Here is an 18,791-nt window from a genome sequence, read left to right on the forward strand (position 1 = left end):
ATCCAAACACATAAATTTTGTCATGTTTACTTGTTCGGATTTAATCGATTAAATACGTTCAAAATCCAATTGAAGTTAGGGTCTAGACATGTAAATATTTTGTAAATATGTGATGTTATCCAATCCAAAATTGACTCGAAACCAATTTTTTGCCACTCATATGTAAACCTCAAAGCAACTAGAACAATCCACACCACACTAACGACAAATAAGATTTAGCCGAAACCCATATAGATGAAATCATGCTGCTAATTCTTATACAGATATGGGCCCTAAAGCTCACGAGACCAGGAGAATCCAAGTAAAAAAATACTCTAAACTGGTTCATATTCCCTAACGGTATGTCGAAATAACTATTCACCATAAATTCAGAGATATAACCAACTCAGCTACAATGTGGTTGCATGTTAATATTCCTCCATGTAATTTTTTTTAAAGATTTTACCCCTATTTAGTGTATGCTTTTATCCTGTCTCCATCACTCTCTCTATCCATCTATTTTTTCTCTTTCTAAAACTCACCGTCAACCTCTTTCTATTTTCTCAAAAAGCTCTCTCTATCTGGGAGCTTAAAGTAGGGCTTAGAAACTTAGTTGCTCCCCCAATTAGTGTATGCTTCAGCTTCTCCATCCTCTTCATCGGATCGGCCATTTTAGAGAAATCTTATCGGATTGTCAAGAAGTTTTCATGGATTCATTTGGTCAAAACTTCGACAGTACTAGTTCCAATATTCCAAACCCTATGATTACAACAACAATTATGAACTCTCCTCCACTTACCATCACCACCGCCGTGACTGGTACTACTACCACAGGCGGCGCCGGCAGCGGCCCATCCTCGATCTCCACATCTCCTACTGTTGGAGTCCCACATCGGCTGGGATGGATCTTGTTGTCTTGTATAAATGAGGCAAGCCTTCCTCATCTTAATAGGCCTTTTAGGGTGAGGGTCGAGGGCCCAACTCTTTAACATGGTATCGGAGCTAGGCCCAAGCCACAAAAAAAGTGGTCCGATGATGGAGGCCCGCACTTATCACCTTTCCATGGAGACTAGGGTAAACAAAGCCCAGCCCATGTGTGAGGGGGAGTGTTGGAGTCCCACATCGGCTGGGATGGATCTTGTTGTCTTGTATAAATGAGGCAAGCTTTCCTCATCTTAATAGGCCTTTTAGGGTGAGGGTCGAGGGCCCAACTCTTTAACATATTCGGGCAGTACCTCCGCAATTGTTGTTGATGGTAAGTGGAGTTCGGGACTCGCAGTCCAAGGCCAGAGGAATTAGTTACGAGAAGAAGAAGCGAAAGCGACCTCCACCACCACAACAACTGAATCAGCAGTCACAAGCTAGTGCAAGCCAGTAAGCACTACTTGATCTCTTCTGTTCATCACCAAAATTTGCACCCAATATATACATACATATTATTATTATTATATATATATATAATGCATGCTTTATTTATCTATCCAGTTATGAGGGGATCCCAGCAATTATATCCAGTTATCCCAACTGCTAATTATGAAGTTGTGAACAAGTTGATTAGAATATTCGCAGCTAATTAATGAATTATGGGATGCCATATTATGTGATCCTAGTAGTAGCAGTAACTGCGTGTGTTTGTAGTTGAAGATCACTGTATTTGTATATATATGTGTTAGATTTTGGAGATCATGTTGTGTGTCTTGTTCTGTGTTGCTGTCTTGGATATATATGGTATATTGGTATTGGCAAATCAATCAGGCATTAAAATAAAGGGCGGTACTGAAGCTGTAGCTTTTTCACAGATTATGCCATATTTGTGGAGCACCATATATAATCGTACTATATCTATCTATATTACTATATATAGTGCCTGTACGTATTTACTTTTTGGTAGCCTTTCATGGGTTAGTTTTACGCTTTCATTCCCTTCCAATTTTGGTATAGTTCTTTTTGTTGCTTTTGCTCACTTTGAGGTCAATCCATAAACCGTAACTCCCAAAAAAAAGAAAAGATAGATGTAAATACACTATTACTAGTACTAGGGAAGATTATATCAGCAAGATAGGAAATAATTAAGTTTGAAAATTATATAGCTGCAGTGCTTTATGTGGGAGTACTGAATCACTGATGGTAACATATTGGGGTTTGATATATATGTGTGTATATATATATATATATGATTCATATGTATATATATGTGTCTGTGTGTGTGTGTGTGTGTTTAGAGGAGAGGCAGCAGTGCCCCAGTTGATCTGTAGCATGTCATATCAGTCGTGGATGTCCCCTAAAGAGGAGCTACATGCATTAAGTTTAACCAGAAGGGCATATATGATACATGAACCCTATTTAACACTCTGTTTTTGTTACTCCTTCATCATCTCGATTCTTGCGAACAAAATTACTTTGCACTGTTTTGACTGTCACATTATATAAGATATTACATGCATGATGCATCAATATATATATATATATATGGTGGATTGGTCCATGCTTGTGTTAATTAGTTGCAACAACAAAATGAGATATTGTATGCGACAAAGAGGTAAATCCTAAACCTTAACCAGGCGATCAGCTGTGTGATTAAGTATATAGGTTCCATGGTTGGTCAGTCATTTTGTGTTTGCTGCTTCTCTTTATATGAAAAGTTTGTTAGGGATTTTGGTATCTTCAACGGGATAGGGGGCTGGAATTAGTTCAATTAATTCCACCAAATCACCACCATTCAATGCATGATTGCATTGAATTTGACAACAACACACCCCACCATTCAATGGTACAGATTTGGTGGAATAATTCCAACCAATCATTTTCCATATATATACAGTGAATGAGACTGATTAGACTTGAAAATTTAATGGCAATTAATTATATATGGGTAACAAAAGAATTTATTATAATTGAATTATTAATATGATAATTATTATTTATGGTACCGAGAAATTTTATATTGGTCATTGACTTATTTGTTTGGATTGTAAAATGAAGAGTATAGTAGAGTTAATGGAGGGAGAGTTGAGTGAGGGGAGTCATAGGAGAGGGATTACCTTGACTTATACTTACTTGGATAGGAGATAGAGTTTAGAAGAGTTAAATTGAAATGAATGAAAAAACTTTATGCATGATTATGAAAATTATAAACAAAATTTTCTCTCACCTCACAAACCCCCAAATTGAGGGGTTACAAAATGTAGAGTTTGAGAGTTAAGTGAGAGGGAAAGTCACCCCTACTTAACTCCACTTAACCCTCCCTCTTACAATCCAAGCAAGGTGGACTTACTCCACCCTCCTTAACCCTCCTCACTTAACTCTCTAAAACCTCAATCCAAGCAAGCCCTTAGGGATAGAGGCTCCAATTTTTTTATTTTTTTTGAAGGGAATGTCAAAAAGACCTTATTGCATTAGTAAAAAAAATAAATATAGAGTATGTACCACGTGTGGTATAGTGGTAATTCTCTCTATCTAATGGATAGACGAAAGTCATCAAGATGAGACCCATCAATAAATGAAACAAACTAAAATCTTTCGGTAACAATGGACACCAGAGGTACTACAATGGGTAGAACACCCTACTTTGAAAAAAATGAAAACACAATACAAAACAAATAGAGAACTCTTGTCTTTACACTAAGGAATAATGATTGAAAACAACAAACTTGTATCTACATAACTAGATCTATCAATTTGAAACCGCAACCAAGACAAAATTGACAATTTGAGGAAGAATCAAAGCAGATCTAGAAACATAAGCAGCTCCAGGGGTATATCGCAAAAGATCGACCATAATCATTGATCATCTTCTTCATTATCGCATTGATGTTATCAATCGACAAACCCATTGGTAGAAAACGCAGAGAACTCAAATTATTCGGCAAGCATACTAAGGTTGTCCCTCCAGTCAGACTATCGCTGAAGAAAGTTTTGGAGAAGGTAAGGGAAAGTTTTGGAGAAGTAGAGAGAATTTTTGGAGAAGTTGAGAGAGATTTTTTAGAGGCTCCAATTTTAGCTACAATTCTCCCACAAAATTAAATTAAATTATGTTTTAAAATGTGTTATTGAGTGTTTTTGGTATTTATAATGTTAGAATATAGTATAGATTTTTAAAAAAAAAAAAAACTAAACTTTTTGGTAAGTACCTAAATCCTAAACCAAAATGATGTGTCCATAATTATCCATAATCTAGGTGGCATGAAGAGAAGTGTGGAGGATCGATCATTTAGTATTAAATAGTCCCCCACACTTCATGCCACCTAGATTTAGTGCTTTCGAATCCTAAACCTTATACCCTAAATTCTAAACACTAATTTGTAACACCTAAATTCTAATATTTTATTTTCAAAAAAAAATCATGATTTAACATGATTTTTGGGACAAATTGTAGCCAATAATTGCAGGGCTCGCAGCTCATGACTTAGATCTTTGTTGTATGATCTATATGTATACCATGGCATACGAATGTCTATTACATGGCTAGGCCATTATTATATTGAATCTCTAATTATTATAAATCATATATCAATGTTCAGCATAGTGCATATTAGTACCAACATGATCATCTGAGCATATAAGGGACAAAATCATTAGCATTATTATTGTGATTAAAATCTCATATAACTAACATATGAAAAAAAAAATTAAGTGATTAAAATACGTGGATAAACTCATAGCTTAATTAGTTTCTTAAGATTTTAGGTTAGGATGGATAACAAAGTTTGAGTTTATATAAGCCCATTGTATGATTGACACTATTTGCACTCATTTTTTATTAAGTACACTCCATTAATCCTTTAAAAACACATTAGAGTGGAGTGTATTTAGTAAAAAATGGGATGCAAATAATGTTCATCCATTGTATACACTAACTTGAGAGACCAAAGCAAACAAATGAAATTACAGGGAATAGGAATAGAATAACTTCTTAAATTAAGTAGGAGAAAAAAAAATTATGTTAACAATAACTAGTAAGTTGTTTATTACTTTATTACACCAATCTAATTTTACCCTACATATATATGGTCATACCCTTGTAATTTTTTTTTCCCGAATTTCACATATATCGCATTTCAAACAACATATATATTAATATTATTATCCAAAATATACACTAGCATATATGCTATTAATAAAATTATCTGTCAAATGAAGCCAGTCATCATCTATTCAATCACAAAATGGCTTGGTAGAATATTTTGGGTAAATTTCATGCCCGTATTATCATCGATCTGCCATGCCCCAGAAACCTAGTTAATAGTATTGTAAAAAATATATAGCCCAGAAACCCAGTTTTTCTAAAGGATCTATTATATATGTGTGCATGAGAGGCGTACAAAACTGTGCATGCAAGAGAAATGCCACTTCAACAAACAAAAAAGAAAGGCATGATGAAGGCAAATTAGTATGTCTTTTTTCATTTCTTTTTTGGTTTATGGATTGCTGACTCGATGTTGTGGAAAAAAAAATTTTGGAAATTTTGTTTTTTCACAAGAAATATTGATTTCTTGTTTGTTTTTTTTGTTTAATAATTTATGAAAAAAAAATTAATAAAAGATAAAATGAATTATACATAAAAATCCAAAAAAATAAAGAATCCATGAAAATATGAAATTCTCTTCCAGTGTTGTTTCCACTTCCAGTTTGACAAATGGGCTTCGTGGGGCCCATCTAACATGTGCTTAGGGACCAGTACTCTTGTCGGCAAGAGAGACCCATCCTTCAGTTCCCAACAATGGGTCGTCATTCCCACTCCACTAATAGTCTACTCTAGTGCCCCCACATGAGTTGTGAAGTGTTTGGTAAAGGTTTTATTTGATAGAGCGATTAGATTGATTTTCATTGATACTTTAAAAATCGTGGAAAAAAAAATTATATACTATATTGTGAGATGTTTGGTGAATTAAAAATTATTACGAGCTTATATGCTATTGAATAAATTGTGTTGTGTTTGGTAAATTATGTAATATTAAATTTTATGATTTTTTAAAACAATTATCTGAATTAAATAATATTTTTATATTAAAATTAAAACAATAATCTGAATATTTAATAATATTATATTTATGTTTTTATTTTAAATATTTTTATTATATTATTGTGAAAAAAAATTTATAGAATAATTATTTTATTTAATATAAACTATTACAAAAGTGGGGCCTACGTAAATTATTTTAAAAAATAAATAAGAACTTAACATTCAAAGTGGGCCCACGTTAATTTTTAAGATAACGTCTTCATAAACTCCATTTCGTAGCTTATGAAATGTCAACAAAACCACTAGCATATAGTCAGCAATTATGTTGGCATGAAGAGTGTTTGGTGGAGCGGCATCACTCTAAACACAGCGTATTACATGAATTGCACTGAATTTAGTGTTGATAATAAGATATTTTGTAAAAATTGATGTGAAAATATATGTTCCCTATTTATTTGGAAAGAAGAAAGAGAGTACATACAAGGTAAAATCAATTTTACAAATCCAACGGCTAAAATCAATACCGGACAATAAGAACCGGACGACGTTAGTACGAAATTGTCGTACTTTATTTAACTTTCTTTTTCCTTGCTAAGACCGACACTCTTGGGAGTCCAAACCCTAATTAAGAATGGTAAAAAAAAACCGATCCGAGCATTATCCGCAGGGTAACCGAACCGTACTTTATTTAACTTATAGGTTTTGGAAACGGTTTTGGTTTTGGTTTTCAAACCCGTCATGGTTTAGGGTCGGGTTTGGTTTTTGGTGTCGGGTTTAGGGTACCCGAACCGTTTAATAAAAAGATTCATTATAGTAAAATATTATAAATCATCTATAAAGGTATACTCCTAGGATACTAAATTATAACATGATAAAGCATATTAAAACATATATATTTATAGAAGCATACTAATAAAACTATAAATTAGACTAATTTGAATTATAAAATCATAATTAATATAAACCATACTCAATATTAATTTATATTAATATAATCATCAAAGAAAAAAATAAAAATATTAAAAGTTAAATAGTAAATGGGTACCCGATGGTAAACGGTTATGAAACGGTTCAGGGTTTAGAAATTTAAATGGTTTTTTAAATGGTTTTGGAACGGTTTTGGTATAAAGTATCTTAAATGGAAACGGTTTTGGTATTTCCTAATTGGAAGGGTACCCCACCCGTTGCCATCCCTAACCCTAATGTCATCAAAACGACAAAATATTGAGGTCTGAGATTGGTTGATTGTTCACATTCAAAGCTCCAAACCTTGTGTTTCTCTCTACTACAAATATATATATATATATATATATCAAGGATGCTCTTATGCGAACACCCATAAATTAACATAACTTGTGTACTCTTATCTCAGTCGTTAGATCTATTGAACAGCTGAGATTAAAAAGTCTTGAGTTCCCAAATTTTTAACCCCTTTTTTGTCCTAACCTGATTCAATCCTCATTCTCTCACGATTTCACTTCTTCTCCATCGCGAGATCTCTGCACATGTGTGTGTGTGTGTATATATATATATTATGTAGTACTCACCTTCCATGCATTTTGTACACCCTTGATCGATCGAGACATTTGCCAACAGTTTTAAGTACAAAGAAATGAAGTCAAAAGAATCTAAGATAAGTAGATAACAGGCTTTTGACGTGACAATGAAACTTTGTCCTTCTCCTTGCGCTACACACTTGGCACAGTTGCAGGCGTTCTTATGGGCCCTGACTTTTTGATAGGGATGAAAGCGAGTCGGGTTGAGTAAGAACAACCACAATAGTTGTTCTTTGTTTGCACATGAATAATGCATTGAAAATTATGTTTTATTGATGTGGTTACATGGAGACGTGTTTTGTTGACGTGGTTATATTGAGAATGAAAAATCTTTTGGAGTTGTACAATGGTATAAATTTACTGACTATGTTTTTGGCGTCAAATACAAGCACCTAATTATATATACACAATATGCATATATGTATATCATATCATATATATATATAAGAATTCTCACATAAGGGTCTAATGTAAGGGTGTAAAATAATGGTCTATATTTGCATAATTGATTTAAAACATGTAGGACCCAAAGCAGCGGATCTCATTTGTCATCTCATTCATCCATACCATTAAAAAATAATCATTATTTTACACCCTTATATTAGACTCTTATGTGAGAATTCCTATTTATGCACAAAATGCATATTATATATATATATATATATATATATATATGCTATACATATATGCTATGTAAAATATATATTATATATATGTTTATAGAGGATTTCTCATATAAGAGTCTAATATAAGGGTGTAAAATAAAGGTTACATTTTAATAGTGTGAATGAATGAGATGACAAGTGAGTTTCACTGCTTTGAATCCCACATGTTTCAAATCAATGGTGTAAACATAAATTATTATTTTACACCCTTACATTAGATCCTTATGTGGGAATTGCTCCATGTTTATATGTGTGTGTTTGTGTGCATCGCATGCACACAGTATAGCATATACACACTGAAGTATCACATGCATACAACATATATAATGACATAATTGTACAACTATCACTATAGACACAGTAAACATAATTGGAGATATATATATATATATCACATAATGCATAGTAGCGCATCATGTGAACAACCAATAATGACATGCACTACTCCAACATTATTGTAACTTGTAAGACTTCAGGGGTAAATAGTTTTACATATTTTATACAAATACAAGTCATGAGTTGTGCACAAATTGGAGCTCTGTGAAACAACTTCCTGAGTATCTGCATCTGAAATATAAAAAATTATGGCAGAGGGTTTATCAAGCAGAAGATGAAACTTATTTCGACGAAGACGTAAAAATATTGAAGCGGAGCAGATTGATGAAGATCTAGAAGCATTGCATGCAACCGAGCTAGATCAAATGGAAAGTAGAGCCAAGTGCTTCCTCAACTTGTTGCAGCAGCCACAATTCAACCTAGGACATATATGACCATCCATAGAAATGGAGAGTCATCTCTTGAGGATCTTGTCCAATATTATTTTGCAGAAAATTACACTTATCCACCTCACATGTTCAGACGAAACAAACAAAAAGAAATTGCAAACTATCAAAACCATACTATGTAGTCACAGAACCTTTGTCAATATTGAAATAAATCAAAAGACGTATGCAATTATGAATCCAGTAGCCAAAGCCATTGAAGCCATTTTTGTTCAAAGAACGAAGAAAAAAAACTTCGAAAATCACTTCGTCATAGTGGTAGCTAAATGGGTTGGAAATATAAACCCTAAATCTCACATGAAAATCAGTTCATACCTGCTGTAGATCGAGTGAACAGCCACCATTCCTGTCGCCGCAATAGCTTCTCCGTCTGATTTCTCAGATCACTCGTCACTCGCGATCTCCAGGCTTCCGTTTTGTGAAAGACATTGTATAAAGAGGAAGAAGGCTTGGTTCGTATACGATTTTGGTCGTTGGGACTTGGGTGGGCCCCAATTGAAACTGGGCAAACAATTAAGCATTGAAACATTCATTCTTGAAAGATTTGACTCATCAATTTTGGGACAATAAAACAATCTCATTGGAGCCTTATTTTTTGCTTGACTCAAGAAGAGAGACATTACATTACACTTTTGGCCCAACGAAAGTGGGTCATTGTGAGTGTTCTTATAGTGTGTTTGGATTGAGGGATTTGAAGGGGAGGGAAGAGAAGGAAAAGAGAGTTTCCTTCTAATTCCTTGTTTGGATAGTTTATAAAAAATTGAGGGGAGGAATTTGAGGGGATTTGGGAGGAAGATTTCATCAAATTTTTGTCAAAATTCTTTCCTCCCAAAATGGAGTCATTTGGAGGGAATAGATTACTAATTAAGTTACTTATAAGTTTAAAATATATTTTACCCTTCAACATAACACTTAAATATAACAAATAAGGATAAACTAGTAAATTAAACTACTTTTCTTTCCTTTCTTTTTTTATCTATCCAAACATGAGAGAGGGAACTGTATTTTCTCTTCCATTCTCTTCCTTCCCTTTCCCTTCCCTTCCCCTCCCCTCCCCCCAAATCCCTCAATCCAAACACACTCTTAGGCTTTGACGGGTCCTTCAAAAATCAGAGCTTAAGCTCGGCTCGTCAAAAAAATTGAAAGCCTGAGTCCGTCTCTTAATTACTTGACTGCTTGAGACTTAATCACGTTACCAATAAAAAGCATATGACTTCATACCACTTCAAATTTAACACTCATATAGATATGAATATTAAACGCTAACAATACATAACCAAGACCAAAGTGGGAACATACCCTAATACATAAAATTCACGGACAAGAAAATCACAAACCCTAGAGAAGTCGACTAGGCACGATTACATGAAAACCCTAGACATATCACAAACCTAGGCAGGTAGCACCCGCATGACTTTCTTCTTTTTTTTTTTGAAATATCATTAAAAAATATATTTTTCGTTACAATCAAATTTTGAACACATATATCTAACTTAATTGATTGCTAATCGAACCACTTTGTGTAGGTGTACTCGCACGACTTTACACAATCCCAAGTTACTTCAATTTGCCAACACGGAGTGGTCTCTTAGTGGAGGCCCACACTTCTCCATATTTACTATGTCGGCTGAGATTTAGCATGAAAGACAAGTCGCTCTCCGGACACGGAATTTGATATTAAAGAAAACCATTTACAGTTGTAATTGATAGACTAATAGTGATTGCTCATGGTTTTCTTTATAGACAGAAATAAATGGGTTTAATTATTAAAGTATACATTGATTGGACATTGAACAAGTCCCTTCATAAATTCATAATCAAATTCAGTATTTGGAAATTAATTTATGCCTATTAAGTGACATGCCAATAATGAGTTAAGGGTATTTACAGTGGAAACTGTAGACAATCCCTGTAGTTTTCATTGTAATCCTTAAATGTATTTACAAGTGTAGGATCCACACCGATTTTTAATGTCAAATAACAAATCTAACGGAATATAATTTCACTGCCTGTAGTATAGAGTGCAGGCACTCCCATTTAGCCAATAACGCAAGCACGCGTTCTTTTAAAGATAAACTCATTCAAGACACGGTTACATTTGCACTCATGGTGTTCCCTCCAACGTGAGTCTCTTGTCTCATACACAACAAACAATTACATGACTTTCGGCCCATGATGAGTGCCGTCAAAGAAATTTGCTTGACAAGTGACTTAAACTCTAAACCTCATATATTTGACAAGAGTTTATTCTAACAACTTACTATCAAACTCTTTCAAAAAAAAAAATTATCATCAAACTCCCATGGAAGAAATGAAGTTGCAAGACTCTTTAATTAAGGCCTAATATATATATATTAGGAACATGAAACCCACCCAACTGCTCATCGAATAATTTACTGGTAAATTTTAGGTTGCATGGAAGATCTCGCAACCCTCATGGACCAGTTGAGACTTGGATCGAGATCTAGTGTGAAAAGATAATGCAGGACGTCATTTGCGCACATTTGGCTAAGCAAGTGCACAACTTACAAATTACGATAATTGAAACACCCATGAGATTTGAATTTACGACCTTCCACTTACGTTAAAACTTACGACATTCAAGTTCTGATCGATTGTACCATTCCAAATTATATATCATCATGTGAACCATCCATTTTTCTTAGCTATGTCCTACAAAATAAGTGCAACGCCCATGTGAAAGTTCTTACCTTTACTAGGAAAAAAAAATCATAAATCATTTTCTTAAAAAAAAGGCTAGCGAGAACAACTAATCAAAAAAAAAGGTTGTGCCAATATGATCAACAAACAATCACAACGCTATGCTAAAACACCCAACAAAATCATATTTACATTGGAATTTTAAAGATAAATGCATGACTTTATTATTATTTTATTGTGAAAAAATAATAAATTAAATTAAATTCTACTTCATAGTTCATATCATTGTGGCTATTAAATTAACGGTAATTATTGCTGCTTAGTAGCTCAGTAGTTAATTAAAGGGAGATAGATCTGATCCCTAACAATTAACAGCAGAAGCACCAAAATTTAAGAGATTTATATGACAGCGACGACGAGGAGATAGAGGAGCCTTAACAACCTCTATGTAAACGGTGCTTGCAATCTCTCTATCGACCTCACTCACATAGTCTAGGCAAGTTTCTCTCTATCTTCCCCCAAAAATAGAATAACAAAAGCAAACTCTTGAGATCTACTCTATTCCTCTTTCGTTACTTGATAATTTGATATATACACATAGAACCCTCTCTGGCTCAGATCTCCCGTGCAAATTTAGGGATCTCCATTTTCCCATTTCGGTTCTTTTGGTTCTAACCCAGTAAGCTTTCACTTTCTTGTGCTTGTTTTCTATGGTTGAACTTCTTGGGTTTTGCAGAAAGTGTTGATTTTTTTAATAATCTAATTGAAATCCCATCTGGGTTTTTTTTATTCGATTGGTGTTTTATTAATGTGTTCCTATTAGGAATCGATAGGTTAGTTGGATTTCTTTCGGTCTAGTTGGACAATTGGGTTATTTAGTTTGGTTGGTTGATTGATGGATTTTCAATGAAAGGATTGGTTTTGGATTGTATGTTAGCATCAGATCTATGACTTTCAATATGACGTAAATAAAGAGTCGGCATTTCAATTGTCGTTCTTTGTTCTCGTTTACATTGGTTCTCAATGGCATAAATGGTGTTTCTTTTCTGAATTGTTCACTAATTGGTGGGTGAGATCTTTATTTCTTAGTTCAATGGCACTAATGTCTCTTCCCTCATTATCTTGTTTGTGCTGTCGATGGGTATTATAAGATAGGACCCCTTGTATTGTCTTTGTGTGTGTTCTAACGGATACATAATCGAGTATTCCCTGAGACAAGTCCGTGTCATGTCTTCTTCAACTTGCTACCAGAATTATTTGGCAGCATCCTATGGCTTGTGAAAGCTCTTCTTTTAGTAGCTTCGTTTTCTTCCCTTTCACCATGGTTTTCCATAGTGATCTGATCAGATTTGAGATGGCTGGATTAATTGTTCAAATGCCTGGATTTTAGGATTGATGGGACCTAAAGTTAAGCTAGCCTTGTTTATTGGTTCTGGTTTTGATCTCACATAATTTTTTATGCTGCGTTGAATTTTGATTTTTTACTTTGATTTTTAAATTTTCAATTGCCAACGGGAATAAAAGGATTCTTTCAGTTTTATGAAATTGTCCTCTCTCTGTTATAACCTTTCACACATATGTCCTAAAAGATATGCTGACCATTGTTTTCTTGTCTTTTCACAGGTTAATCAAAACCGTGTTTGCTGTTGGTGTCGTCACATTTTCATTCTTGATAGTGAAGCATGAGAGTGAACAATACTTTCAATTAGTTATCCCTAAACAAGTTAGTTTTGGTGCAATGAGATCCGCATTGTGATCTCCTAGTTCTTATAACTGTAATTGGATAATTTGATTGAAAATTTCCAAAGCTATATAAACAATGAGGGGAAGATCTGATGGAGGCCAAAAGAAGCGTTTGATCACTTCCGTGTGTGTTTTCGCTTTGTTTCTGGGTTTTATTTACCTGTACCATGGATCCATTTTTGGCTCCAGCCGTGGTGCATCAGCTTTGGAATATGGCAGCAGATCCTTAAGAAAACTTGGTTCATCTTATTTGGGTGGGGATGATGATGCTGATGGCAAGCAAGAGGATTCAACAAAATTTGGGCAGGAAGACGGAGAAGATGATATTATACCTAAGAGTTTCCCAGTAAGTTAATTCAATGTGCAATTAGGTTGGAGCACCTACCCTTTCCCCAATTGTTCTGTGTATACTGATGGCGTGTCCTTTATCTGATCAAATTTTTGAAGGTTTGTGATGATCGGCATTCAGAACTAATTCCCTGCTTAGACAGGAATCACATATATCAAATGAGGCTGAAGCTAGATCTTTCTTTAATGGAGCACTATGAACGGCATTGCCCTCCTCCAGAAAGGCGGTACAATTGCTTGATTCCACCTCCAGCAGGTTACAAGGTGATTATATCATTATGTTGCATTCAAATTTACAAGAAACTTTTTTTTGTCTTATTTGAGTTCCTTGACCATTAAGAGTCATGTGATAAGTTTACTGTTATATTATACCTGCGGTGTAACAGATCCCAGTTAAGTGGCCAACAAGTAGGGATGAAGTATGGAAAGCAAATATTCCTCATACACATCTTGCGCATGAGAAGTCTGATCAGAACTGGATGGTTGTGAAAGGTGAAAAGATAGTATTTCCTGGGGGAGGAACGCATTTTCATTATGGAGCTGGCAAGTATATTGCTTCAATTGCAAATGTAAGGTTACTAACTCTTGTTGACTTGGATGACGAATTAAGCAAAGTGATCCCCAATTCAAAATATGGTGGTGAAGGACGAAGAAAATTTTCAAATCTTTGGTTGTAAGGCTTGCATCTACAAACTTGACAAGAAAAGAACAATTTTGGAAGGGAAAAAATGAAAATGGTGTTAATTTTGCTAATAGAATAATTATTTATTCTTATTGCTTTTACCCACGTTTATCATAATATTATGAGCATTTTCTCATTGCAAATTGTCGAATGAAAGTTGTTAGTGGGTAGTTTATTACTTATTCACAAAATTCAGCAGTGTACATGATCATTACTTATCTCAATTTTGGGATTGCTGAATTTTTAGAGTATGCTGGTTCTCACAACTTTCTTCTACTAGATGGATTAATATTATTTATGTTTAAATTGCAGATGCTCAACTTTTCGCACAATAATATAAATAATGAAGGAAGATTACGAACAGTACTTGATGTTGGATGCGGTGTTGCAAGTTTTGGAGCTTATCTTCTTAAACATGATGTTATAGCAATGTCCTTGGCCCCTAATGACGTGCATCAAAATCAAATCCAGTTTGCCTTAGAAAGAGGAATTCCTGCTTTTCTAGGTGTTCTAGGGACAAAGAGGCTCCCTTACCCTAGCAGATCTTTTGAGCTTGCGCACTGCTCTCGTTGTAGAATTGATTGGCTTCAAAGGGATGGTATCCTACTTCTCGAGCTAGATCGGGTACTCCGTCCTGGGGGATATTTTGCCTATTCGTCTCCAGAAGCCTATGCACAGGATGAGGAGGATCTCAAGATATGGAGAGAAATGAGTGCCCTTGTGGGTCGGATGTGTTGGATAGTAGCTGCAAAGAGGAATCAAACTGTCGTCTGGCAAAAGCCCTTGTCAAATGACTGTTACATGGAAAGAGAGCCTGGTACTCAACCTCCTCTTTGCCGTTCTGACAGTGATCCCGATGCAGTATGGGGTGTACAAATGGAAGCATGCATCACACCTTACTCTGACCGTAAGTGTCTTCTTCTTTTAAATTGCTGTTCTTAGTGTCATTCTAGCTGATGGACTACAAATTGGTCTCTTTCTCCTCATTGTTTTTTTTTTCTGTTTTATCAAGGACGGTATATCCTTGTTGAAACCATACGCTGAGTAGTATTTTTTTTTTCAGATGATCACAAAGTTCAAGGGAGCGGATTAGCTCCATGGCCAGCTAGGTTGAGTAGTGCTCCTCCACGTCTTGCTGATTTTGGCTATTCAGATGACATGTTTGAAAAGGACACGGTAATTAGAGGCTGATTTATGTAGAGCATTTTGTGGTTTATGTTAGAACTGTCATTGCTTGCCTGTTTAGACAGCTCCACCATTCAGTTACTAAATGCAGACAAAGATGTGTTCTTAGGTGCTGCTAATTTAATGCAGGAAATGTGGCGACGGAGGGTGGAGAGTTATTGGAATATCTTGAGCCCAAAGATTGAATCAGACACCCTGAGGAATTTGATGGACATGAAAGCGAGCATGGGTTCGTTTGGTGCTGCACTGAAGGGCAAGGATGTTTGGGTGATGAATGTTGTACCCGAGGATGGTCCGAATACGCTAAAGCTGATATATGACAGAGGCCTGATAGGCACTATTCACAACTGGTATGCAAGTCAACTTACTGAATTACATTTCAAGATTTGCCTTTTGGATCGACCTACATTTACTTAACTGGTTTTTCTGTTCTCTTGAAGTTTGCCATGTTCTGTATGCGACACCTTCAAAGTATTATCAGACTTTCCGCCACTTGCCTTCCTAGGTCGTAGTGGTCAACGATCTAAGATAGTCTGGCCATCCTCCTCTCCTGTTTGCTTAGCCAATAGTACTACTTGTTTCTAATCTTTTCAATACTTCAGTACTTGAGTGTAGAACTTCGGGGGTGGGGTTAATTAATTGTATGACTTAGGGATGGAACTAAATCTGTCGACCGATTGTAAAACAAAAAATTATGTAAAGTAGCTTCTTTTCGACTTTGTGGCGGTGGCTTTTTTAAGAAAAATAAAAAATTATGTAAAGTTATTTTACCTCTTAGGAATCTTTAACCATGTTTTGATGGGTGAGCATGAATATTTGAATGACTTTGAATTTGGTAGATTTGTTTGTGACGGGAGAAATTGTTTTGATAGGTGTGAAGCCTTCTCAACATATCCTCGGACCTACGACTTACTCCATGCTTGGACTGTATTTTCTGACATTGAAAAGAAAAGCTGTAGTGCTGAGGATTTGCTGCTTGAGATGGATCGCATTCTCAGACCCACTGGTTTTGTCATAATCCGGGACAAACAGTCAATGGTAGATTTCGTAAAGAAGTATTTAACAGCTTTGCACTGGGAAGCTGTGGGAATTGATTCTACTTCAGATTCTGACCAGGATGGAGATGAGGTTGTCCTTGTCATCCAGAAGAAGTTGTGGCTGACAAGCGAAAGCATCCGAGAAGCAGAGTAGATAACATATTTCCATCAATTCCTAGTATCTTTGTATTCTCTGCTGATCCGAGGGACGAAGAAGCATGTCCGGAGTAGTGATGCAGTAAACAATTTCATTTTGTAGCATTAAGAGAATGCCACTTTTTCTTTTCTTAGTTGATAAGCTATAAACTACCAGCATTTTATAGGTTATTCTTCAATTTTTTCCCCCTCTATTTATGGAAAATACTTCAGCAATTTATCAATAACTAAGTGGATAATATGTATGCTGAAGTATAGAAGATTTGTGACTTGAATTTTCTCTGTTATTAATTTATAAATGAATATTTTGCTTGCCATTTTTGCCATTATCTGCATCCATTGTCAGCTTTTGATCTAATTAGCCAATTTAATCGTCCTTGCTTTCATTTATTAAGCAAGAGATAGGAAAACAAGGCAAACAATAAAGGTAAACAACTTCGGTACATAGGGGATAAGTAGGATCTATAAAGACATTATCCCTACCTACATAAGATGTGGAGCGATTTATGCAGATATTACCTCTACATAATATGTGGAGCGAATATTTCGATGAATTGAACATTTTCTTTTATTCATTGATTTCGTTTACCATGACAATCATGGCAGCAGTTGTGGTGTTGACAGGCTGGTGATTCCCTGCCCTATGTGGTACACTTGAGAGCCAAGAAGAAACAGCAGATGTCCAAGTCCCTACCAGCAAAATGTTGGTTATTTCTGTTCCCTGATCAGCAAAATATGACATCAATGATTCATTCTCTGCTTTTATAGCCAAAAGTATGCATGCATGTGAGCTTTATGCTAGTGATTGAACTGAATTTCCTAACTCACCTTGCCTACCTTTTGAGGTGGCCATCTATCAAATGTACTGTTTAGGCTTTCTGATTTGTACTTTAATATTTTGGAGAGATAAATATGGGTTTCAATAAATCCGTCTGCGCCTATAGTCGGTCCCAAACCCAGATAAAAGAGGAGGGTTGCCGAACATATGAACATAAGTTTAAATAAGAATATCGTTGGGGTGTTCTCTATTTGCGACGCATTGCATCAGAACCCAAGTGCATTGAAAAATGAGCGAGGATTGACACAGGCGTGCCTCCATACTCACATGCTACATCAGATACACGTGATGGAATCCCGTTAATGTTCTTATAAACTCATGTACCCGACCCAAAACTCTTGAGATAAAGACTTTAATGATGATGATGAAAGATGGGTTTTTCAATTTATGTGGTGGGCCTTAAGTTAAAGGAACCCTGTAAAGTGGTCCTTAATACACAATGAAGGAACTTGAGAAAAGTTGGGGGTTGCTCTCCTAATTGTGTCTTGTAATGTCCCCCCAACCCAAAAAATCACAAGCACATGCATTGTTCTTCTTGTCCCTTGATGTCTTGTCCAGTGAGCAGCTGTTTTGCCTGCAAATTGCAATCTAACTACAGGAGTACAGGACCCATCTTCCTTTCTTGATCTTGGTAGTAAGGTAAGTGTAATTGTGCCTAAAATGGCATGATTCAAATGTCATGTTCTCTGGTCTATTTTTCAGTTGCCTCATAAATTTAGCTCCATAAGATCCTTGTTTGTCTTTCATGGCCCATGGTCACAAGTCCTCCCTCTCCCCTTAAAAATAAATGTTGGTCGCTTGTCATATTGACTTTAATATGTGATAGACGACTCCAATTTTTAGCTACAATCCCCTAAAATCATGTTATATAATGCTTTAAAATGTGTTATTGAGTATTTTTTGTGTTCATAATGTTATAATATGATGAAGTTTGAAAAAAAAATCTAAACCCTTAACTTTTTTTGGGTAACGTGGAACTCATCCAACTGTCCGCCGAACAATTGACTGGGGTAAACTCGTCAACTCTAAACACTAAAATCTAAATCCCAAAATTCTAAACTCTAAATTCCAAACCCTAAATACTAAATTCTACCTACTAAACTCAAATAAGCCGCTTTAAAAAAAAAACCATGATTTAACGTGGTTTTGAGAGGAAATTGTAGCTAAGAATTGTAATCCCTCCCCATTCCATTCCTT

The 18,791-nt window shown here is 35.3% G+C and overlaps 1 protein-coding gene and 1 long non-coding RNA gene across 2 annotated transcripts; both read left to right on the plus strand.

The window, feature by feature from the left end:
- Positions 1-1,238: 1,238 nt before the first annotated feature.
- LOC120003997 lies at positions 1,239-1,730 on the plus strand. Its single transcript, XR_005469421.1, has 2 exons — positions 1,239-1,353; positions 1,465-1,730. It is a non-coding gene; the product is annotated as an uncharacterized LOC120003997 (long non-coding RNA).
- A 10,248-nt stretch (positions 1,731-11,978) lies between these two features.
- On the plus strand, positions 11,979-17,073 carry LOC119999375 (probable methyltransferase PMT3). The gene is made up of 8 exons (XM_038846893.1): positions 11,979-12,284; positions 13,229-13,694; positions 13,796-13,960; positions 14,083-14,265; positions 14,691-15,285; positions 15,442-15,554; positions 15,693-15,913; positions 16,436-17,073. The coding sequence occupies exons 2-8, from the start codon at positions 13,425-13,427 to the stop codon at positions 16,752-16,754; spliced, it is 1,866 nt and encodes a 621-aa protein (XP_038702821.1). The 5' UTR covers positions 11,979-12,284; positions 13,229-13,424; the 3' UTR covers positions 16,755-17,073.
- The last annotated feature ends 1,718 nt before the right edge of the window (positions 17,074-18,791 follow it).

This window comes from Tripterygium wilfordii, chromosome 1 (genome assembly GCF_013401445.1).
Source record: "Tripterygium wilfordii isolate XIE 37 chromosome 1, ASM1340144v1, whole genome shotgun sequence".
In the NCBI taxonomy this organism is placed as follows: Eukaryota; Viridiplantae; Streptophyta; class Magnoliopsida; order Celastrales; family Celastraceae; genus Tripterygium; species Tripterygium wilfordii.